The sequence below is a fragment of the Equus przewalskii genome, chromosome 6 (genome assembly GCF_037783145.1).
Source record: "Equus przewalskii isolate Varuska chromosome 6, EquPr2, whole genome shotgun sequence".
Lineage (NCBI taxonomy): Eukaryota > Metazoa > Chordata > Mammalia > Perissodactyla > Equidae > Equus > Equus przewalskii.
In genome coordinates, this window is record NC_091836.1 from 625,226 (window position 1) to 647,277 (window position 22,052).

Below are 22,052 nucleotides of genomic sequence, written 5' to 3' on the forward strand. Positions count from 1 at the left end.
TACAAGTTTTTGAGTGGAAGCGAGTTTCCATTTCTCTTGGGCATAAACCTGGGAGCAGAATTGCTGGCCGTGTGGAATCATTATGTTCAACCTTTTGAATTTTTTTCCAAAGTGGCTGCACCGTCTGTATGAGAGTTCCAGTTTCCCCACATCCTCGCCAATACTTGTTATTGCTCAGTATTTTTATTATAGCCGTCCTAGCGGTTACGAAGTGGTTAATTCTAATAACATATTTGTTTTAACCTAACATATCCGATTATATCATTGCAACACACAATCAATGTAAATTATTGAGATACTACATATATGTGTTTTTTTTCATGCTAAACCTTCAAAATCCAGTGTGTAGTTTACACTCCCAGCACATCTCAATTTGGGCAGCCACATTACAAGAGCTGAAGGGCCACATCTAGACAGTGGCTGCTGTGCTGGACAGCACAGCTCTCATTGCTGAGGATGCAGCAGTGTCCAAGACAGACCCACCCCAGCCCCAGAGACCTTCCAGTCTACTGCCAGAGACAGAAGAAAAACACATAAAGAAATATATAAACGACACAATTTCTGATGGTGACAAGTGTTCCAGAGAATGACCAGGAGGGCTTCTCGGAGGAGGCGGCATCTGAGTCGAGATTTCACCTTCAAGAACTCTTTCTGTAATGGTCACCAAACATTTCCCAAGTCCCTTCCATGTGTCCTGACCCTCAGGAGAGGGGTGTGGGCTCTGTGAAGGATAGCGGGGCCTACGTACACTAAGATTGTCAAACGCACCCCCAGATTCCAAGAAAATTGGGTGTAAGCCAGTGGTCAAAAACACGGAAGATACCAAAAGGAATTTAAGTTGGGCAGTGTGCCCTCCTCTTCTGTTTTCTGGGAGATATTGTCTAGAACAGACGTTATTCCTTTCTGAGATGTTTGATGGAAATTCACCAATGAGACATCTGGGCCCTAATTATCTTTGTAGAAAGGTTTTTCTGTACAGATTTAATTTCCTGAATAGACGTAAAACTATGCAGATGATCTATTGCTTCCTTAATTTTTTTTTTCTCCCCAAAGCCCCATTACGTAGTCGTAGATCCTGCTTCTAAGTCCTTCTAGTTCTTCTATGTGGGATGCCACCACAGCATGGCTTGATGAGCAGTGTGTAGGTTCGCACCCAGGATCCGAACTGGTGAACCCCAGGAAGCCCAAGCGGACCGGGTAAACTTAACCACCACACCACCTGGCCAGCCCTAATCTATTTCTTCTTGAGCGAGCCTTTATTTCAGGTGTTTATTTCAAGGTGTTGGTCCATTTCAACCAGGATGTATTTATTTGCATCCAGCTGTTCCTAGTACCTGAATCTTTTAACATCTGTAGGGTCTGTCGTGTTTAGTCCTTCTCTCATTTCTCACGTGTCGTCTTTTTTTTTTTCTTGGTCCATCTGGCTAGACTTTTTCTTTTTTATCGACGTTTTTGATCTTTTCAAAGAACAATCATTGGTTTCATGGATTTTCTTTATTCTTTTCTATTCCATTTCACCGGTTTCTGCTCTGATCTTTACGATCGCCTTCTCAAAAGGAATCTGGGGCTAAACCACACGTTTTGATCAAGGCTTGCTGGCCATCTGCGAATCAAGAGCTTCACACAAGACAGGCAGTTTGTTCCGGCAAAACAATAATCTAGCGCTGAAAAGCAGAACGGCGGAAGATTCAGGGACAAGAGGTATTTTCAACTTCATCAAGCGGTATTTTGCCAATTCTTTCCGTTTTTCACCCAAAGCACTTGGCCGGCACCGCCCCGGCTCTGTTCTGAGCTTTGGCTCTTGACCTCTTCAGGATAGAGACCGTCGGGAGCACCTCTCTCCCGCTCCGGCCCCAGCGATGCCTAGTGATGGCTTTTTGCCTCGAATTGGCCACTTTGGGCTACTTTTTGACCCTTGACCTCGCCTCAGGGGGCTTCCGGGGGAGGGGTCCTGGCAGGCGCGCCCCAGTGTCCCCGATCCGCTTCCTGGCCCACGAGGACGCCGCCCACCCTGCGGTCGTTCAGAGGAGACCGTTAGCGCTCGCGACCTTCGACCCCAGCCCCAAACCCCTCCGAGGTCAACGCCGGGGCCTCACCTCCCCGTGCTCGCTTCCCGCCCCCTCCGCGTGACGGGCGCCTCCGCGGGCCAATGAACGAGCCGTATCCACCCCTAGGGCGGGGCCTCACGCCGACCAATCCCCGCTCGGGCCCCCGCCCGGGTCCAAATGGCCCAATCGGCGGCGGCGGTGGGGCGGGCTTCGGGGGCGGGGCCTGCCGGCTCAGCCAACGGGCCGGCACGTCGGCGCCGCGGGGGGCGGGCCCCGCGGCGTGCGTGCGGCGGCGCGGCGGCGCAGGGCGGGGGCGGGAGGTAAACAAGATGGCGGCGGCGTGTCGGGCGCGGAAGGGGGAGGCGGCCCGGGGCGCCCGCGAGTGAGGCGGGGGGCGGGCGGCAGCGGCGGCGGGGCGGCCGGACCGCGGCCGCCTTGCATGGGCTGGGCCCGCGCGCCGCCCCGCCTGCTCCACGCGCGCGGCGGCCGCGGCGGGGGGACGCGCCGCCCGGGCCCCGGCGGCCTCGGGCACCCCCGGCCCGGGGCCTGCGGCCTGTGCCGCCTCGGCCGCCCGGAGCCCCGCGCGCCCCCCGCGCCCCGAGCCCCGCGGCCGGCGGCGCAGAGCGAGCGCGGGTTGCCGTTGGGGGCGGGGGGCGCCCGCCGGGCCCGCGCGGCCGCTCGGGGGTCCCCGGCCGGTGTAGGGGCGCCCCAGGGCCGGCCGGAGCCGACGGAAGTTGCTCCCCGCGGCGCGAGGGCCCCCGGCCGACCCCTGGACCCCCGACGCGCGCCCGGGGCCGGCGAGAGCGCAGCGGGCCGGACGGAGGCGCACCCCGCTCGGGCCGGATAGACACCTGCCGGCGTCTGGGGCGCCCGGGACGGCGGACACCCACAGCCCCGCGCCGCGGCCGCGCCCCAGCTCGTCCGCTCCGCCTCGGGGGCCCGGGCCCGGCCGGCCGCCGCGGGGCCCCGGCCGCGCGCCCCGGCCCGCCGGTAATGGACGGCCCGGCGGAGCCCCGGCTCGGCGGCGGCCGCCGCGTGGGTCCGAGGGTCTGAAGTCCCTGGAGGATGACCTAGCACTTCAGCGCCCCGCCGGCCTCCCCAGGGCCCTCGTGGACGCGCCCGAGCGACCGGAGCTGCGAGGCCGGGCGGCAGCCGCACCGTCGGGGCCCGGGCCCCGCACCAGGCGCGCCTCGCGAACTCTCGTCTAGGACAATCGTTTCTTTTTCGAAGAAGGCTTTTTCTTTTTTCTTTTGCGTTTTTGTTGACTTTTTTTGTCTTTTCTGGAGAAGGGAATTTTGGGGAGGAAGGGGGAACAAGAGAAAGAAGCGCACTCCCCCTCCCCGACACCCCGGGACTTCAGGAAGAGGAGGAAAGCCCGGGGTCCAGGATGGATGTGGCGGACCCGCAGCAGCTGGGCATGTTCACGGAGGGCGAGCTGATGTCCGTGGGCATGGACACGTTCATCCACCGCATCGACTCCACCGAGGTCATCTACCAGCCCCGGCGCAAGCGGGCCAAGCTCATCGGCAAGTACCTGATGGGGGACCTGCTGGGCGAGGGCTCCTACGGCAAGGTGAAGGAGGTGCTGGACTCGGAGACGCTGTGCAGGCGGGCCGTCAAGATCCTCAAGAAGAAGAAGTTGCGGAGGATCCCCAACGGGGAGGCCAACGTCAAGAAGTGAGTGTGGGCTTCCTGGGCCGGGCGGCCGGGGCCTCTGCTCGCCCTCCCTCCTCCGTCTTCCTTCCTTCCTTCCTTCCTTCCTCTTCTCTCCTTTCTTTCCTCTTCCTTCCCTCCCTTTCCTCCATTCTCCGCTTCCTTAAGGATCTGAGCTCACCAGTCAGCTCCTGAGTCCTCCCTGCCGGGGAAGGTGTCTTTGGAAACCCACTGAAGTGTTTTCACAAAGTCGGGCCAGCTTGTTGGCCCTTTGGGCGTCCGTCTGTCCGTCTGTTTGGGGTCTTGGGCACCCAGGTCAAAGGCTGCCTCGGAAGCGGGGCGCCCCTCTCCCCCCTGGCCATCCCGGCTGTCCGGAGGACCTCGGTGCCGGTGGAACCAGCTGGTGTTTGGCCCTGAGAGCAGTGTTCACAGCCGGCCAGGGCCGCCGGCAGGTTTTGGGCACAGCGGGCGGCCGGCACTGGGGCCAGGCGGACGCGCTTGTTTATCCCGGCGGCGGCGGAGGGAAGCCCTGCGGTTGCCAAAAGTGATTGTTTGCACCGGCTTATCGGTCAGCAGGGGGCAACTTAGCCCTTTCTTGCCGGCCTGGGAGGTGACACTACACGCGTCCGTGACCTCAGGACCCTGGCAAACTTTTTAAACAAACTTTTTCGGGCGCCCGTCTGCCCCAGGCATCCCGGCGGGGTCAGGGGCCGCGTGCAGGAGTCGCCCCAAGGACGGGGCCAGGGGTGGGGCGAGCCCTGCCTCTGTTCCTCTTGCCAGTTTCAGGAGGGGGCCCCTTATCGCTGCCGCCCCAGGGGACGCCGCCCTGCGGCCGAGCTCCTCTCCCAGCCTCCTGTTTCCAGGAAGGGGTTTATCTAATGGGTCTGGCTGGCAGCAGGACTGACTTATGACCTTGGACGGTCCGCAGGCTCGCCAGGCCCATCCTGGGAAGTGCTGCCCGGGATCCGCTTTCACCTGCCTCCTTTCCGCCCGGCCTTCCGCCCATCTTGGCCGCTGGAGCTGGGCCGGTTCTCTCGCCCTGGGACAGCCCGGGGTGCTGACGTTGGGGATGGAGCGAGCACTGAAGCTTGGCAGAGCGGGCTTGTCTCAGTGGGCCTGGCCGGCAGGGTGGGCGGTGTTCCAGTGTGGACTCGTCAGTCTCTGTGCCCTCAGGCTGTGGACAGTGGGAGGAGGCGTGGCGGGGCGCCCCACGCCCCTCGGTTAGTTCTGTGCTGGTCTATTTCCTGTGAGGTGGAGGTTGGGTGGCAGCCACCAACACCTGGGGGTAGACTGAGGCCCAGGGACGCCTCACCAGAGTCACATCTCCACTCAGCTGCTGGCTTGTCATTAAGCCGAGCACGTGGGGTGAGGTGGCCCTCGGGCTGCCTGTTTGCCACTGCTGAGGGTGGGGGACAGTGAGCACCTGCGTCCTGGGTGCTGACCCCCGAAGCAGACCCCCCTCCCGCTCGCCAGGCCTGTCCTTGTTCTCCTGGCTCCTCCTGGGCCTCTTGTTCCCGTCTGTCCCAGGCGCAGGGTGCTGGTGTCTGCCTGTGTGACCAAGCCTTCCTGCATGGAGTCGGCCCAGGTCCATCGAGGCGTTGTGCTGCGGTGGCACCCCAGGCCCCAGCCTCTTGGGAGCAGCGCCCGAGGGAGGAGGGGTTCCCGGACTTCCGTCCACGGGCCCGGGTTCCAGCACTGATTGGTCATGCGGCTGGAGGCACCGAAGCCCAGCCTACTGGCCACCTGGAGGCTTCAGGTGTAAACCCGTCCAGGGCAGCGACTGGCGCAGCAGCGTTCAGCGGGTCCCCGGTTGCCCACAGACCCCGTGCAGTGGAGGGGCGGGGCGAGGCGCCCAGCGCCCACCTTAGCCAAGGCCTGGTGTGCACGCATGCCTGAGATGCAGTTTGGCTTGGACAAATGCACACGCCCAAGGTTAGGTTAGAGGACACTTCACCACCCCGAAGAGTCTCCTCCTGCTCCACGGGGACACGTGACCGGACCTGACTGCAGGGTCACAGAGCACTGGGTCCCAGCCCCTGGTTTCCTCAGTGGTCAGCTGAGGTCCCCAGAGCTTGTGGGGCCTCACGGCGTGCAGTGTCTGTCGAGAACTGAAGGGGAAACTGAGGCCAGGGAGGTAGCGTGGTTGGCAGGCCCCGTGCCGGATTTCATCAGCTCCCCTGGATGTGTGGGGGCTATGCCTTTCAGAGCCTCCCTGGGAGTGCAGGGCTGCCCGGCCGGCCGCCCACCTGCCCTCGGCGTCTGGCCCGAGGACCTGCTGGGGCTGTGGCCGTGGGACAGAACCCCCCTGCACCTCCTGGCTCCGGTGCTGCCCCGGGCGCCACATCGAAGTGCTCCGCCCTGGCGGCTCTGGGCCGGGGAAGGGGTGTCCCCTCCCAGGCCTGAGATTCTGGCTCCTGGGCCGGCCTGGCTGCAGCTACCCACAGGGAAAAAGGCTCCTTTGTCTGCGAGAGGCTTAATAAACTCGAGTCCAGTCGCCTCTCCATGGGCAAAGTGTCCAGAACCTTCCCCGCCAGCCTCAGGAGTCCTCCCGTGCCAAGGGTAGGCTTCTCCTGGGGCGGTGTTTGCCAGTGGTGCTCTCCTGCCGGGAGGCTGCCACAGGTCTGCGCTCGCCCCCTGCCCTGAGAAACTCCTATGTTCTCGTTGTAAAGCAAGGAAGTTCCAAAGAGCATCAAGAAGTCAGGAAGGTCACCCACAGTCTCGGTACCGACGTGTCTTGGCACATTTCCTTCAAGGCTTTTTTAATGTGTGTTGTTAACCCATCCAAGCCGTTTCTAATGAAAAACAAAACTCCCCTAAGGACCGTTCTTAGGAAATAAGTTGTATCGACCTGTTTTTCTGACAGGCAGTAGGGTCGCACGGACCCAGCCTGCCCAGGCCACAAGAGCGGGTGGTGGGGGCCCCCTGGTGCCGTCCTCTGGGGCCGGGGTGACCTGCTGCCGCGTGTCCTGCCCGCGGGGTTTGTGCAGCTGTGGGCAGCGCGGCGCTCATTCCCCTTTTTACCGCCACCCGCTGCCCGCTGGGCCCCGGAAGGCGGTGGGACATGGGTTCAGTGCCACGGGCTGCGCACAGCAGGCGTTGGGCCAGTGAGCGGAAGGCTGTGTCCTTGGGCTCCGTACCCGGGACAGCCCGAGTTTCTTACACTTCTCACAGTTCACAAGACACTGTCCTTTTGGGACTTTTTTCATTAATTGTTTAGTAACGTAAAAGTCGGTCTCTCTTCACAGCCACAGCAAACTGTGGGGCGGTCTGCGGTGCCCCTGCCCCAGGCCGGGGTGTCGACGCATTGCTGCCGGGCGTGGCCCGCCCTGTGCCCATCGGTGCCATGTCGTGTGACCAGGGCGAGGCGTTTGAAGGGTGTGTCGGCAGAAGTGGAGTTTCTGGGTCAGAGGGAGCGAGCGGGCGTTTGATAAGCTGTGTTGAGCCCGCGGTCCCCACGCCTGTCCGGCCCATGCCTCATCACAGGTCTTGTCCTGGGTTGAGAGTCCTTTCTGGCATGTGCCCGCTGTCCATGTTTGGGAGGCGACATAGGGGACATGCTGGGCCATACGGGCTACTCCCTTCGCCTGGGCGTCCCACGGCCCCCAGGAGCGCTGGCCGTCAGCCCCTCTGTGCTGCCGGGCCCTGGGCAGCGGCGGCGGTTCTGACGGGCTCTGGTCCCCAGGCTGGGCTTGGCAAGGCTGGGCGGCCCCGCGGTGATTGGCGGCTTCTTGGACCTGGATGGTGGATGGTTGGGATTTTCACAGTGTCCTGGACTTTGTCGGCTCTTGTTCCCGTCCCAAGCGGCCTCCACAAGGTCCCGGCCTTTGCGGGGCACCTGCCCTCCTTGGTGCTGGAAGGATTCTGCCATGAGCCCAGGCTGGCCGGCCACCAGGGGTGGTGGCAGGAGGGTGAGGTTTGTCCCCGCGGCTTGCCTGCACCGTGCGTCCTGGTGGCGGCCCTGGCAGAGGGCTGAGTGTGAGAGGCGGTGGGAGCACAGGGACGCGCAGGCTCCTCGCCTGTGAGTGTGTCAGAATCACGACCGAAGGGCCTTCGTCCCAAGTGCAGCACGCGGCTCAGCTGGAGTGGATTCTTTCAGCAGCTTTATTGAAATGTAATTTACGTAAAATCCCGGTATTAATGTGTAATTCAGTGAGATTTAATAGTGTCACACATCGTGAGAACTTCCCCATGCCTATCTCCAGAACATCCCATCACCCCAAAAGCAATCCTGTCCTGTCAGCATCACCCCCACCCCCTCCCCAGCCCCTGGCCCCCACGAGCCCACTCTCTGTCTGTGGATCTGCCTGTTCTGGACGTTTCACGTCAATGGGATCACACACCGTGTGTCCTTCTGTGTCTGCTTCTCTCCCTGAGTGTCGTGTGTTTGGGTCCGTCCCCGTGTAGCCGTGTCAGGGCCTCGCTCTTCTTCACGGCTGCGTCGTATTCCAGTGTGTGGGTGGACACGTGTGTTTGTCCATTCACCCATGGGTGGATACTCGGGCTGTGTCCACCTAACGCCTGTTTGGAACTGTGCTGCTGGGTACGCGGGCGTGCAAGTGTTGGTGTTGAACTACGCCCTTAGTGACTTTCCCTTCGTCTTAGTCTCCTGTCTGGGCCTCTGGGGCCCTGGCCATGTTGAGCTTTGTCAGCAGAGGGGTTGAGCGGAAGGGGATCTTGCTCGCTGTCCCTCTCCCAGAGCCGCCGTCGGCCCCTGGCTGCCCCTCAGGAGCCTGCGTCCGGGGCAGGGGTCCCCGTCTCCCCCAGTCTGTCCCCGTGTGACCGTGGTGCTCCACTGGCTTTCTGGCTCTGGCTGTTCCGTTTCTCTTCTGGTTAATCAACCAGTCGGCTGAGCGTCCCCTCTGCTTGGGCAGCGCTCGCCCCGGAAGGCGCAGCCTCCACGCCGGCTTCCTGCATCTGGGGCCCCAGCTCCTTCCTTTGCCCGAAGCACTGGTTTCCTGTTCGTTTCCTGGCCGCAGACATAACTTGCAGGAGACACAGAAAGTGCAGAGAAGGTGACAGAAACCCCCCGGCTGGCTCGGGGCAGCGTGTCGGCATGTCATCCCGGGTGCAGGGCGTGTGGAGCGCGACTCCAGTTGCCTGTCTCCACCGCCGTCTGCACAGCTGACTCTCTGCACGGTCCCCTGCCCGTCTCATAGCGCTTGACATCGTGGCCGTTCTTTCCTGGGTGAGTAGCGTGGCTTCTGTGGTTCTGGGGTGCTTCGGTCCCGGGTGGTTGAACACAGGAAAGAACGGTCAGGCTCGCCCCGTGGGTGCGCCTCCCTAGTGGCAGTCACAGCGGGGACCTCTTTTTAATGCATCCTTTGTTGATGTCACACTGGAGCGTGGAGCTGTCTGCTCGCTGGGAAAGGGCGCTGTCGACTGCTGCCAGGTGGCGTGAGGGTGCTGGCTGCTCTGGCTGGGACAGCACATCTGTTGGTGGGCTCGGCCGACGGCCATGGGCAGACGAGGCTCAGCCCAGTTATCTGGGGACATAGGAGTGCAGGGCCGTGGGGCCGTCCTCTTGCCAGTGAAGACCTGAGGTGAGAGCCCCCAGACTCCTCCGCCTGCGACAGGGGTCCCGACTCCCAGAGCAGCCACGTGGTTTTGTTGGTGGTCCGTGTCGGAGTTCAGAGACATGTCTCCAGGCTTAGCCGGTCAGAGGCCCCCCGCTGAGGTGGCCTCGAGTTGGCTGGACGTGTGAAGGGGCTCCCTGTCTCTGCACACGGGTGCCTTGTTGTTGCATTGAAAGTCCCTGGAGTGGTCTCGTGGGATGAAGAGAGACAGTGCCCGGCGGGTTTCCAGGGCTGGGAAGGTGTGCCGGCCGGTTGGGGAGCGCTCGGTTCATGGAGCTGCCGTTGGTCAACCTGACGTGTGGGAGAGTCTGGTTGCCATGCCGGTCTCTGTGCCGACTAGTCTTACTCCCGGGTGCGGTCCCAGGAAGCCAGAGCTTGGGGGTGGGGCTCTGTGGCCGACCCCTCCGTCCCCTGGGCATGCCGGGCTAGCTGATTGAGCTCGCGTCCTGCCTGGATGCCCTTCTCTGGGCTTGTCTCACTCCTGTGCCTTCACGAAAACCGCCCTGGCTGCAGACCCTGTGGCAGGCGCCTGTGCAGCTGCCTCCCGGCCCTAGCCGCTGGCCCCACGCTGGCCAGGCACTTGGCGGGTGCTTACCTGCCTGGGTGGAGGGAAGGTGCCAGACAGTGGTCTCTGAGGGAAGTTCTGCACCCGTCCCTGGGACACCTGGCCCTGGGACACCTGTGAGGAGTTGCTTTGCACCTGCTTCTGGGGCATCTGTACCTGGGACACCTGCACTGGGACACCTTAGAGGAGCTGGCTCTGCTCCTGCACCTGAGGCATCTGTACCTGGGACACCTGCACTGGGACACCTGGCCCTGGGACACCTGTGAGGAGTTGCTTTGCACCTGCTTCTGGGGCGTCTGTACCTGGAACTCCCACACCGGAGACACCTGTGAGGAGCTGGCTCTGCTCCTGCCCCTGGGACACGTGCACGTGAGACACCTACACCTGAGACACCTTAGAGGAGCTGGCTCTGCTCCTGCACCTGAGGCATCTGCACCTGGGACACCTGAGAGGAGCCGGCTCCACTCCTCCACCTGGGACACCTGCACTGGCACACCTGTGAGGAGCCGGCTCTGCACCTGCACTCGAACACCTGTGAGGAGCCAGCTCCACTCCCGGAAAGGTCCTTCACATGTGTGAGCGAGTGCTGGGACCTGGGGACCAGCACTGGGGTGGAGCTGGCGAGGTCCAGGGGGGACCTGCCAGGGGTCGGGAGGGGCTCAGAGGCAAAGAGGGTGGACATTCCGATCCTTTACAACACAGTCTCACCTGAGCGGGCCTGCCCCCTGGGGACACCAGGCAACGCCTGGGGACATCTGTGGTTGTCACACTGGGGATGGTCCTGGCATCGAGTAGGGGTGGGAGTCAGGGATGCTGCTCAACCCCCCACAGCGCCCAGGACCGCCCCCCACAGAGAGAGGCCTGGTTCCAGTGTCAGCAGTGCCGAGGGGGAGAGACTCTGCATTAAATGATTAGAGGAAAAATTGAGTCGGACCCCTGCTCGCAGTGGACACCAGAATAAACCCCCGATAGTCAGATAGCATAAAGTAGGCTACCCCCAGCATCTCTGAGCCCCTCCTCTCTGCCTCCCAATCAGCGAGTGGATTTGCATGTGGGCAGCATCCTGGGACCTCAGTGGCTAGGGGTCAAGGAGAACAATGAAATGGTGGGAAAGTCATTGGCAGATCCCTGCTGTGCTGTGGGGCCCTCTGGGGGGCGGGGCGGGGCGTCAGCGGGCTAGTGGGGAAGCAGCTGAGGGCTGGGCCTCGTCCCCGAGTGGGGGCCTTCTCTGCTCTGGGTCTTGGGTGTGGGGGCTACACAGGAATGCAGTGCTGGGGGCCGCTCCTCTCAGAGGCTGTGTCGGCGCCGGGCCGGGATGCTGCGTGGCAGCAGCCCTACCTGGTCCTGGGCGTCATGGCCTGTGGAGGCGGCCCCTGGGAGGGTGGGCGCTGTGGGGGGCACAGGATTCACGCACTGGGGAGGGGGCAGGAAGGGCTTTTTGGAAGAGGCGGCCTTCACACATAGCTCGGACAGTAAGAGGAATGGGACCCGAGTCTGAGGGGCCAGGGGCTGAGGGTCCCCTCCTCTGCCCGGCTGTTCCTGTGTTTCGTGCTGGGCTTCTGGTGAGGACTGTCGAAAGGTCTCTTTTGAGATGTTGTTCACGTGCCGTACAGTTCAGCCTGACGTACATTCATGTTGTGCAACCAGCATTGCTGTGCAGTTCCAGAACGTCCCATCACCCCAAAAGCAGCCCCATCCCCGTCAGCATCACCCCCACCCCCTCCCCAGCGTCTGGCACCCGTGAGCCCGCTCTCTGGATCGGCCTGTTCGGGACGTTTCACATCAATGGGGTCACACACTGTGTGTCCTTCTGTGTCTGCTTCTCTCCCTGAGCGTCGTGTGTTCAAAGTTGTCCGTCCACGTGCACCCGTGTCAGGGCCTCGCCCCTTTCACGGCTGCGTAATAGTGCAGCGTGTGGGTGGACACGTCATGTTTCTACTTCCACTATTGATGGACACTTGGGCTGTTTCCCCTTGGGGCTTCCGTGAGCGTGCACGTACAGGTGTCTGTGGGCGTGTTTCACAGTTCTCCCCGTGCGCACGTGGACAGAATTGCTGGGTCAGCTGGTAACTGTTCGGTGTCCTCAGGAGCTGCTGACTGGAGGGCCCCTCTCCCGCGTGGGCTGTTTGGAGAGCGAGAGCATTGGAAGGCCGTCTGCAGAGTGGCAGCGCTGGGCTGACCCTTTTCCTAGGCCACGGGCTGCATCAGGGCCAGGTGGACGGGTGTCCCGGTGGCCATTCTGGTGGGGCCGGTAGGGCCGCTTTCTCCCTGGGCTGTTCCCGGAGCAGCTGTCCATCCCGCAGGGCCCGGGGTGCTGGGGACAGGAAGGGAGCCCTTGGAGACGCTCCGGCCGTGGTGCACTGCCAGGGAGGGATATGGGAGGCTGGGGGGATGCGCGGCCTGGCCTTGCTGTGTGACCAGCCCCGCCTCCCACACACGGTGGACGCTCCCACTGCTGTCCCGGTGCTGCTGTCGCCGTGGTCTCTCATGAAACAACACCTTTCACGCTCAGTGAAGATGAGGACAGAGCGTCGGGTCACCATGTCCTCATCCGAGCCCCTCAGCTTGGGGAGCACCTGGTGCTGTCACTCGTGGACCGGCGCATGCAGAAAGGCCAGCAGCGCAGCCTCCCAGCCCTCCTGGTGCCCACCCGCCGCCGAGCCTGCGGGTTTTGTCACCAGGTAGAGGGCGCGGCTGTGCCCCGGCGGGGTCGGCTGACACTCTGTCCTCTCTGCAGGGAGATCCAGCTGCTGAGGAGGTTACGGCACAGGAACGTCATCCAGCTGGTGGACGTGCTGTACAACGAAGAGAAGCAGAAGATATATCCTCTCGGGGCCGGGCGTGCTCGGGTGGCTGAGTGCCCGCCCTGCGCTCGGGGCGGGGCCGCTGCCCTGACCTGACCCAGCGGGCGCTCCTGGCGGCAGACAGCAACCGGGGCCAGCGCCACTTGTGGGCCGTCAGTGGGGCAGCCCGGTGGGCCCTTCCTGGCGTGGGTGGTCCGCCACAGTTGGCTTGTCCCAGCCGCTGCCTGCGGGTATGGCCACGAACCACCCACGTGTGTTTTTCCAGTTAGTCCAGAGTTAACCCACGGGCCCTCATGTCCCCCGACCTGCTCTTGTGTGTGTGCTGGACCTCCTGGCGCCCGGTGCCCTGGAGTGGGGGTCTGGGGCTGGAAGAAAGACTGCCCCGGCCTTGGGCTGGGTGGCCCTGTGTTTGGGGGGCTGCATGGTGGGCGTGCTCCCTGCCTTTGGTGTTGAGGCCTTTCCTGTCGTGGTGGCACCTGGTGGGTGGGAAGCGTGTCATTCTGCAGAATGTCACGTCGGGAGTGTCCTTGGCTGAGCCCTTCATTGCTGGGGACAGGCGCTGTCTGGGGGCGCGGCCCTGGCTGGCTCCGGCTCCAGGAAGCGGGTGGGGGCCCCGGGTCCCGTCGAGGGGCCAGTGTCCTTCTGCAGAGGTACCTGTCCGTGACCTGCTGGGCAGAGTCAAGGGGTCCCAGCACAAGGCTCCTCTCCACGTGGGTCTTGGGGCCGCCCCCCTTCCTGGGCCTCCTCCCCACCGTTCTGCCCGTGCTGGCTTCCTTAGCGTGCCACGTATATGGTGATGGAGTACTGCGTGTGCGGCATGCAGGAGATGCTGGACAGCGTGCCCGAGCGGCGCTTCCCCACGTGCCAGGCCCACGGGTGAGCGCACCGCCGGCCGGCCTGCCCCTCCCTCCTGCCGCCCCCACAAGCCCCAGGCTTCCAGGACCCAGTCCCCTGATGGGCAGACAGCTATTTCTGATTATCAGCAAAAGGAAAGCTCCAGTGTGTTTTCAAACTGCGAGCTCTGGGGCCTGGTTTGCGGAAGCCCTGGCCGACAGCCCCGGCAGCTACTCTCTGCACACCTTCCTGCCCCAGTGTGCCCACTGCCCTCAGCTTTGGGACCTCCTGGTCCGTGGGAAGCCCCTGCAGGCTCACTGGCCCTCCTGGGAAGTCACAGCCCCTTCCCTTTGCTGCAGCACCAGCTGGCCCGTGGCATGAGGGGAAGGGAGGCTCCATGGCTGGGTCCAGGCCAGAGTGATCGGAGGGGGCAGCATATCCCTTGGGCTGATGAGGGGTGCTAAGGAGGGCTGCCCTGGCTGGGGAGGCAGCTTGGGGCCAGGGCGCTCCTTTGCCCTCCCAGGTGGCTAGGTGGGAGTGACCCAGCCCTCGTGGGCCCAGGAGCAGCTCTGCCTGACCAGTGGCCCCTCTGGTCCCCTGATGGGCTGCCTGTCCTGTCATGTCTATTTGCCCGGCTCTGACGGCTCCTGGGCTGTGGCCTCCTGTGCCTAGTTCTGCTGGGTTACCCCTGGCAGCCTTGGTGCCGAGGGGGACCCGACAGACGCCGTGCCTGCAGGTACTTCTGCCAGCTTGTGGATGGCCTGGAGTACCTGCACAGCCAGGGCATTGTGCACAAGGACATCAAGCCGGGCAACCTGCTGCTCACCACCAGCGGCACGCTCAAGATCTCCGACCTGGGCGTGGCCGAGGTAGGTGCCCGGCCCTTGGGCCCTGGTGGGGGGGGTTGTCCCCAAGGCCTCGCCCTGAGGGCCGCCTGGCACCGCTGCAGGCCCTGCACCCGTTTGCTGAGGACGACACCTGCCGGACGAGCCAGGGCTCCCCGGCATTCCAGCCGCCCGAGATCGCCAATGGCCTGGACACCTTCTCTGGCTTCAAGGTGGACATCTGGTCAGCTGGGGTCACGCTGTAAGTGCCTAGTCCCCTGCTCTGCCCGAGAAGGCCTCTCCTTTGCCCAACATGGCCCCGCACCCTGCCCCTCCCAGCAGGTCCCCAGACCTGCCCCTGCCCCCCAGCGCCTCTGGGCGGCCGGAGCGTGTGAGAGGCCCTGGAACCAGGGTTAGGAACCCCTGTGGGTAGGAGTGGAGGGGCTGCCTTCTGGGTCCTGGGGTCAAGACCCATGGGGACGCACAGCCCACCCTAGTTGTCCTGCCTTCGTTCTCAATGGTTTGCACACGGGCCTCATTCATCGTTTTGAGGCGAGTGTTTCTGTCCCAATGCTTTATGCTAAGAATTCCCAAACACGGCAAGTTGAGTGTTGTTGGCCAGCTGCCATGTACCCTCCCCCCCAATTCTGCCACGTCCTTCTATCCGTCCGTCTGTCCACGGTCACTTCCCCGAGCACTTGAGCATGAGCAGCTTTGAGTGGGCTCAGTGTGCTCCGGGACCCGCATTACTCCTGAGGTTAGGCTGACGCTGCAGAGCTGGGTAGCGCAGGCCCCATCAGTCCAGAACCTTCCGTCCTGCCCCCGTGCCAGGGCAGCCACCGGCTGGGTCGTCTCATTTCATTTTACTGAGAGAGAATTCACGTACTATAACCCGCCCTCTAACACGTACCGTCCAGGGGCTTTCAGTATTCTGGAGTGGTGTAGACACTGCCCCACCTGTTCCGGAACGAGCCCGCCCCCCGACACGAGCCTCACGGGTTAGGGTGGCTAAGGCTGGTTCTAGGCCGGGGCTGCGGGAGAAGCCCCCACCGACCACTCTCTCTCCTCGCCCGGGCGAAGCTACAACATCACGACGGGCCTGTACCCGTTCGAAGGGGACAACATCTACAAGTTGTTTGAGAACATCGGGAAGGGGGACTACACCATCCCGGGCGACTGCGGCCCTCCGCTCTCGGACCTGCTGAGAGGTGAGGCCCTCAGACACGACCGCCATGCCCTGGGGGTGGTGGGGGGTGGCTGCCAGTGAGTGATGGGCGTCCTGCGGTTTTTCTGCCAATCACTGGCCTCTCGAGAGCTGGGTCTCCTCAGTGCAGCCCCCGTCCCTCTGGTGTGTCCCTGCTCTGCAGGGGTGGGGAGCAGCTGTGGAGGGCCAACCCCACGGGGCTGAGTCGGGAAAGGGCTCGCTGGCCCCCTTGGGCTCCAACGCTTACTTTGGACCTTTGTTCCACCTTGTCTGACCCCACTTCCCCTGGAGGGAAACAGCAGCCTGGACCCCAGCCCACCTGCTGGGTCAAGGTTTCCTGCTGCCATGGGTCTGGTCCCACAGGTCTCTTTCTGCTGCGTTTCCTGGGCTGTGCAGCAGGTGGCACTGTCTGTCCATGCCAATGGTCTTTCTAGGTGTGGCTAGTCCAGGCTTGGGGCCTGCCCAGGTGGGGCCCATCCCAGCTGGGGCCTGTCCAGATGCGCCCTGTCCAGGTGGGGCCTCTCCAGGTTTGCACCAGGCAGTGCTCAGCATCTGGGCTCATGTAACTGGCAGCTGAAGAAGTGGGTTCCTGGTCCCAAGTAGCTGCAGACACATCTCAGTTTCCTGATAACAAGTCAAGCTGGTCTCACGTTTGAGTTGAAATTCAAGTGAAATAAAGCTACAGTTGAGCTCATCTCCAGTGCTCGGCGGCCCGTGTGGCCCAGTCCACTGAGCGAGTACCTCCACCTCCTCCTCGCCTGGGCCTGCGTTGGTAGCTGCCCCGGGACCCTCAAGACAGGTAGCCGGGCGCTGGGCAGGCAGCCTGGTTATTCTTGGAGCGTGGGAAGCAGCCCGGCCTGTTTCCCCGGGAGCTGCGGCCCAGCCAGCTCCCTCAGACCGGCCTTCTCCCTGTCCCGACTGGACAGGACCCTCGTGCTCGGGGGGGCTTGGAGCCTCCCCCGCCCCCTGCCCCTGAGGGCTGTCCGTTCGCGGGTCTCGCTTTGCAGGGTGGTGACAGAGGCCGTGCTGGGCTCTTCGCCCCTCCAGGCCCTGGGTGGTTGGCGTTCTTCTAAGTGAAGCTGTCTTTACTCACGTCTGAGACGAGGGTCATCACAGCCCCTGCTGTCGTTGAGCCTTGAGTTGGCCCCACATGGGGCTGAGGGACGGCCAAGGGCGTCCCTGTATCTGTCCCCAGATACGGTGGGGCAAGTCCTCGCTTCCTCTCGACGTTTCCCTGAGGCCGAGCTGGCTGGTCTGGTGGTCTCGACTCCCCCGGGCAGCAGTGGGGTCTGCCTCAGGCCTCTGCGCAGCCAGTGCTGCGTGCAGGCTCTTCCTCGGCCAGGGTGGGTGGGCCGCCTCCCGAGCCGCCTTGGCATTGCCGGCCTGAGGACTTGGCACTCAGAGCCGGGGGCCCCTCCCCGCCCCTCGCCGCGAGGCCACGGCCCCGATCTTTCCTCCCCTCCTGCACCCCTCAGACCTTCTGCCCTTTGAGCCCAGATCCCAAAATTGCTGCTGGCTTCCTGGGAACAAAGCCGCCTTCCCGCACGCAGTATTCAGCGCTCCAGGAGTTGCAGCGCCCTCTCCTCCGCGTGACGTGTGAGGCATGGCTGGCAGCTGCTCTGCCTGCCCACAGGAGGGGGTCGGAGCCGGGAGTGCGGGCTCCAGGGTGCCTCGCAGCCCTGCGTGTGGGCTTGCGCCTCAGGCCAGTGCCGCCCCAGCCAGCCTGGGGGGACTCGCCCCTCCGAGTGTCCTGGGGGACCTGCCCCGGTGCTGGGTGAGGACCCTTGCAGGAGTACCCGCAGCATCACCCTGGCAGCCTCTGATTCTCTCCTGCTGCCGTCTCGGGCCTCAGGGTCCTGGCCGGAATCACCAGGCGCCCGCAGAGGCCCCACGAGCTTCATCTCCCTGGGGCGTGTGCACAGTGTGGCGTCCTTGGGTGGGAATAGTCTGTCCTCCAGCGTCGTCCCAGGCTTTGTTGTGTCCCACCATGAGGCTGCATGCACCTTGGGGCCTGGACGGCCCCTCGAGTGGTGACAGAGCCGTGGGCCCATGTGCCCTGTGTTCACACACCCACAGGCTCAGCGTCTTTGCCCTCGCACCCCAGCACTCCGGCCAGCCTTTCTTGTAGAGGCCAGGCCCTGGGTGGCGGCCCCTCAGAGCACTCTGAGCTCGGGGTTCTGGTCATATGTACCGGTCCCTGCTCCCTGGGGTCCTCTGGGCACAGGCGGGCTGGGGCTGTCTGCCTGGTGCTGACCCGCCCCTCCCCGTGCCGGTCTCCCCATCAGGGATGCTGGAGTACGAGCCGGCCAAGAGGTTCTCCATACAGCAGATCCGGCAGCACAGGTGAGGGGTGCCCGTCCCAGCACAGGAGGGGCCGGTGCAGGGGCCAGCTCAGCGCTGGCCACACTCCCCTATGGGGGCCTGGACAGCCTGGCAGGCCGTGGCAGTGGGAGCGGGACGGTCTGGGGTGCAGGGCCTGTGCTGTCTCATCTCTGCGCCTCCCTCCCTGCCTGCGCCCGTTCCGCAGCAGGAAGATGGTTGGGCCCTGGGGTCCGCAGGCGCCCCAGTCCAGAGGACGGGGCCCAGGTAGGGGGCTGGGTGAGTCCCTGGCCGGCCTGACTTGCTGATTCTGCAGCTGGTTCCGGAAGAAGCACCCACCAGCTGAGGAGCCAGTGCCCATCCCGCCCAGCGCGGACTGCAAGGACCGCTGGCGCGGCATGACGGTGGTGCCGTACTTGGAGGACCTGCACGGCTGCGCTGCCGACGCGGACGAGGACCTCTTTGACGTCGAGGATGACATCATCTACACTCAGGACTTCACGGTGCCCGGTGAGTCAGCGGCTTTGCACCCCGGCCTCCATGTCCACCTGCGGTGGTGGCAAAGCCTACATCCCTGACGTCCCCGAGCCCTTAGGGCAGGTCCGTTCACACCAGTGTCAACCCCGGGCCCAACCCTGACAACAAGGGGCTGCCGAGGGGGCACGGTTGGCCAGGGGCAGGGCTGGCACCCCCTCCCCCACAGGCGCAGGTGGGGACCTGGAGGGTGGAGGCCGCCCGGGGCTGGCCCTTGCGTCCTGGGGAGTGCGCCCATGTCCCACGCGTGGTGTGAGATGGGGGCGGCCCCCTGATGGCTCTGAGGGTCCGGTGGCCCTCGCGGTGGCGGCTGCCCGCCCTGACACCCTGGCCTTGCTTCCCCAGGTGGCGAGGAGGCGTCTGAGGCAGGGCTTAGAGAGGAGGCGGGCGCATGGAAGAGCCCGTGCTCAGAACTTTCTGGAGAGGAGGCTGAGGCCAGGGGCGTGGAGGAGCTCGAGGCTGTAGTATAGCTCCCTGCCCGCTCTGCCTCGCCCTTGAGGCCCGCTGGCGCCTCCGCAGGCCTCCCCCTGCCCCACGCCCTGCCCCGAGGCGTGGTGGTTCCTCTGTTCTGGGGCTGGCCCAGCGTCATAAAGGTCTGCCCCGCGAGTGTGTGGTGACGCTTCCTCTGCTTCCCTGCTCGTGGCGGCTGCAGGCTCCTGCTGTGGGAAGGGGTGGTGTGTGGGCTGTCCCACGGGCAGTGGGCCCCTGAGCCACGACACTGGGCACACAGCTGTCTGTGGCAGATGCCAGCGTCTCCGCATCCCACTCTGTGGGGGCACGCTCAGGGTCTGTGGCTCAATCATAGTCGGCTGCAGGGTCACCTGGGAGCTGGTGTCCCGGGCCCAGAGTCACTATGGCCACAGTCCAGTCGTGGGTTCAAGGCCTCCTGGAGCCTCTGTCCCCTCCACAGAGCAGGAATGAGGCATCCTGTCTTTCAGAAGCACGGGGGCTCTGCCACAGGTGCTGGTGTGACTGTCGCTGGCAGGGGGGCTGCTGTCCTGGCAAGGCCAAGCGAGGACCCTACTGGGTCCCCAGGGCCTCGCCAGCCACCGATTGCACGCCGTCCCTGGCTCACGGGCGTCCCTCGGCCCGTGAGAGGCCAGGGCTGCCGTTGTTGTAGCCCCGTGATGGAGGGCTCACCTGAGAGGGCTCTCCGGGTCTGAGCCACATTTCCCAGCTGGGAACGTCCCCTGTGCCAGAAGTAGGACAGTCCCACTGCGAGGTCAGGCAGCCGTGTTTCTAACCTGCACGCAGGTCGGCCCGGGCCATGGTGGGGCCTGGACCTTCACTCTGGTCTCCGCTGTGTGGGCACGCAGAGGCTCTCAGCTGCTCGCCCCCACCGTCCCCACCAGGGTCCTGCCGCCACCCCCGAGAGCTGGGCCTGGGCCGGGGTGAGCGTGGTCGGTGGCCAACAGCCCCGAGCCTTGGGGGCGAGTGGGGCAGACCCGTGCCAATGGCTGCCCTCTCCTGCACTGTCTGCTGAGGGCAGCTGGGCCCCATGCCCTCCCGCTTCAGAGCAGGGCGCCGACCCGCCGCGCGTTCACTCCATTGGGAGCCCTGAGCAACGCTTCTTGTGTGCATGCGGGCAGGCTCGCGGCAAGTTCAAGAAGCTGCCGAGGCGGGCACTTGACACCCTGGGTGCAGCGAGGGTCTTGAGTCACAGAGATGGGCTGGAGGCGGTGGCCATGCTCCCTGCACCCCTCCCCGCCCCTCAGAGGGGCCACAGAGCTTGGCAGGCGTGCAGTCTTGGCCCGAGGCCCTGAGATGCCAGTGAGCACAGGCAGCCGGCCCAGGACGGGGCACAGTGGGCCCCAGGCGCCGGTCTCTTCGTCCCTCGCCCGTGTGGGAGCCGAGCTGGGCTTTTCGGGAGACTCGAGTCTCACACCCTGGCCCCAGCCCAGCCCTGCCTGCATCCCATGGGGCCCAATGAGGTCAGGCCTCTGCACAGGTGAGAAGCTGGGGCTCAGGGCGCCCCGGGACCCTGGTCCTTCACCGTGTGGTGGGCGGAGGGTGAGCAGGGCAGCCCAGGCCCCTGATGCAGACCCCAGCTCACCCTGACAGACAGGCAGCATGGGCTGGGCCCCCGCCCTGGCTGGCCAGCTCTGCCTCTCCCTGTGAGGGCCCTGCAGACAGGCCCTGGGGGGGTGGACAGGTGGTGGCGGAGCCCCAGGAGCAGGGCGGCCTGGGGGCGTTGGGCTCAGGCCTGGGGTCAGCCCGCTTGCCCTCTCCCTCCTAGGACAGGTCCCAGAGGAGGAGACCGGTCAGAATGGACAGAGCCGGGGCCTGCCCAAGGCCCTGTGCATGAACGGCACGGAGTCGGCCCAGCTGAGCACCAAATCGAAGGCGGAGCGCCGCGCCAGTGCTGCCTCCAACCCTGCCCGCAAGGCTTGCTCTGCCAGCAGCAAGATCCGCCGGCTGTCGGCCTGCAAGCAGCAGTGAGTGCGGCTGTGCGCCCGCAGGTGAGATGCCGCGGGGCTGGTGGGAAGGGCTGCCCGCCACAGCCGGGTCTGTGCTCGCTGCCGCCGGGGTCTGGGTTAAGAGTGGAGGAGGTCACTTTCTGTAGGACACTGGCCACTCGGCCAGAGGGCGGGGCCCCTCACACCATCAGCCTGTCCTGCAGAACCGAGGGGCTCACCCTCCCCAGCTCAGGGCAGCTTCAGGGTGGGATGGTGCTGGACGGGGGTGGAGGCAGTGGTGATGGAAGCGGGAGGCGAGGAGGCCGGAAGGGCTGGGCTGGGCTGGGGGGTGGGGGAGGGGGGGCGGTGTCCTCCCACCTCTGCCTGCCGCTGTGCAGGAGAGGGAATTGGGCCCCAGAGCGTCTGGAGGGCCTGAGGCTGCCGCCCTGCCCGCCGCATCCCCACGCCTGGAGCAGCCCCTAGGCGCCCGCCGCGCTGAGCTTGGAGGGAGGCCTCTGCTGGCCGCGGGAGGGAGACCGACAGGGTGGCCTTCCCTGGCCTCTCGGGATCCTCTACAGCCCTTCGTGACTGGGCCTCAGTTCCCTGTGCGACTCGTGGGCCCCAGGGTGAGGCCTGCCACCCAGGGATGCAGAGCGCGTTGCCAGCGCAGGAGTGACCCCCTTTCTGTCCCCACCTGCAGCCTGTCTCCAGGAGCCCCAGCCAGGTGCCAAGGCCCAGGTCCTCCTCAGTCTTCCCGCCAGCTGCTGGCCCGCCGCCTAGGAAGGCCGTCATGCCCTCCCTGGGGACCACCTCGGGAATCCAGGGGTCCTGGAGGGCGGCGCTGGGGGACAGCAGGGACTGGGGTCTGGCCCTCCCTCGCAGCCAATGGACACGGCCCCCGTTGACTTTGCAATCCTGTGCTGAGCCCCTCCCCCGGCCGGGAGGAGGGTGAGGGCCCGGCGGGGGCCTGGAAGCCTCGCCACGCACTTTACGTCCAGACTACTGGTTCCCGCCGCCCCCCTTCTCCGAGGGGCCACGGAGTGCCTCGGGCCGAGTGATGTGTTCCGACGCACCCAGGCCCGCCGGAGCCAGGCAAAGAGCAGGCTTGTCCACCGGGATGCATGCCCAGCGCCCGGGGAGCCAGCGGCCACCTCGTTTTCGTTTGGTTCCTTTTTCCTTTTTTTTTTCTTTTTTAAGAAAAAATAAAACAGGTGGATTTGAGTTGTGGTTGTGAGGGGTATTTGGGAATCGCCGGGTGGCAGGGCGCGCCGTCAGGCGGGCGCTGAGTCTGCGCCTGG

The 22,052-nt window shown here is 64.3% G+C and overlaps 1 protein-coding gene across 4 annotated transcripts; it reads left to right on the forward strand.

The window, feature by feature from the left end:
* Positions 1–2,408: 2,408 nt before the first annotated feature.
* On the forward strand, positions 2,409–21,975 carry STK11 (serine/threonine kinase 11). Of its 4 annotated transcripts, none has more exons than XR_011540651.1 (10): positions 2,409–3,725; positions 12,577–12,660; positions 13,430–13,519; positions 14,214–14,346; positions 14,427–14,563; positions 15,382–15,509; positions 17,791–17,848; positions 18,141–18,334; positions 18,704–20,817; positions 21,455–21,975. XR_011540651.1 is itself a non-coding variant. In XM_070622235.1 (10 exons), the coding sequence occupies exons 1-10, from the start codon at positions 3,436–3,438 to the stop codon at positions 21,704–21,706; spliced, it is 1,584 nt and encodes a 527-aa protein (XP_070478336.1). In that variant the 5' UTR covers positions 2,410–3,435; the 3' UTR covers positions 21,707–21,975. The 4 variants fall into 4 exon arrangements, 3 of the variants coding, with proteins under 3 accessions (XP_070478336.1, XP_070478337.1, XP_070478339.1); XM_070622235.1 differs by having other exon boundaries at positions 2,410–3,725; positions 20,600–20,817; XM_070622236.1 differs by having other exon boundaries at positions 2,419–3,725; positions 20,595–20,817.
* The last annotated feature ends 77 nt before the right edge of the window (positions 21,976–22,052 follow it).

Coding starts and splice junctions, on each gene's coding strand:
- STK11 (XM_070622235.1), top strand. CDS start 3,436: ATGGATGTGGCGGACCCGCAGCAGCTGGGCATGTTCACGGAGGGCGAG. Junction 18,335..20,599: donor TCAGGACTTCACGGTGCCCG/GTGAGTCAGCGG, acceptor CTCCTAGGACAG/GTCCCAGAGGAGGAGACCGG. Junction 20,818..21,454: donor GTGCGGCTGTGCGCCCGCAG/GTGAGATGCCGC, acceptor CCCCACCTGCAG/CCTGTCTCCAGGAGCCCCAG.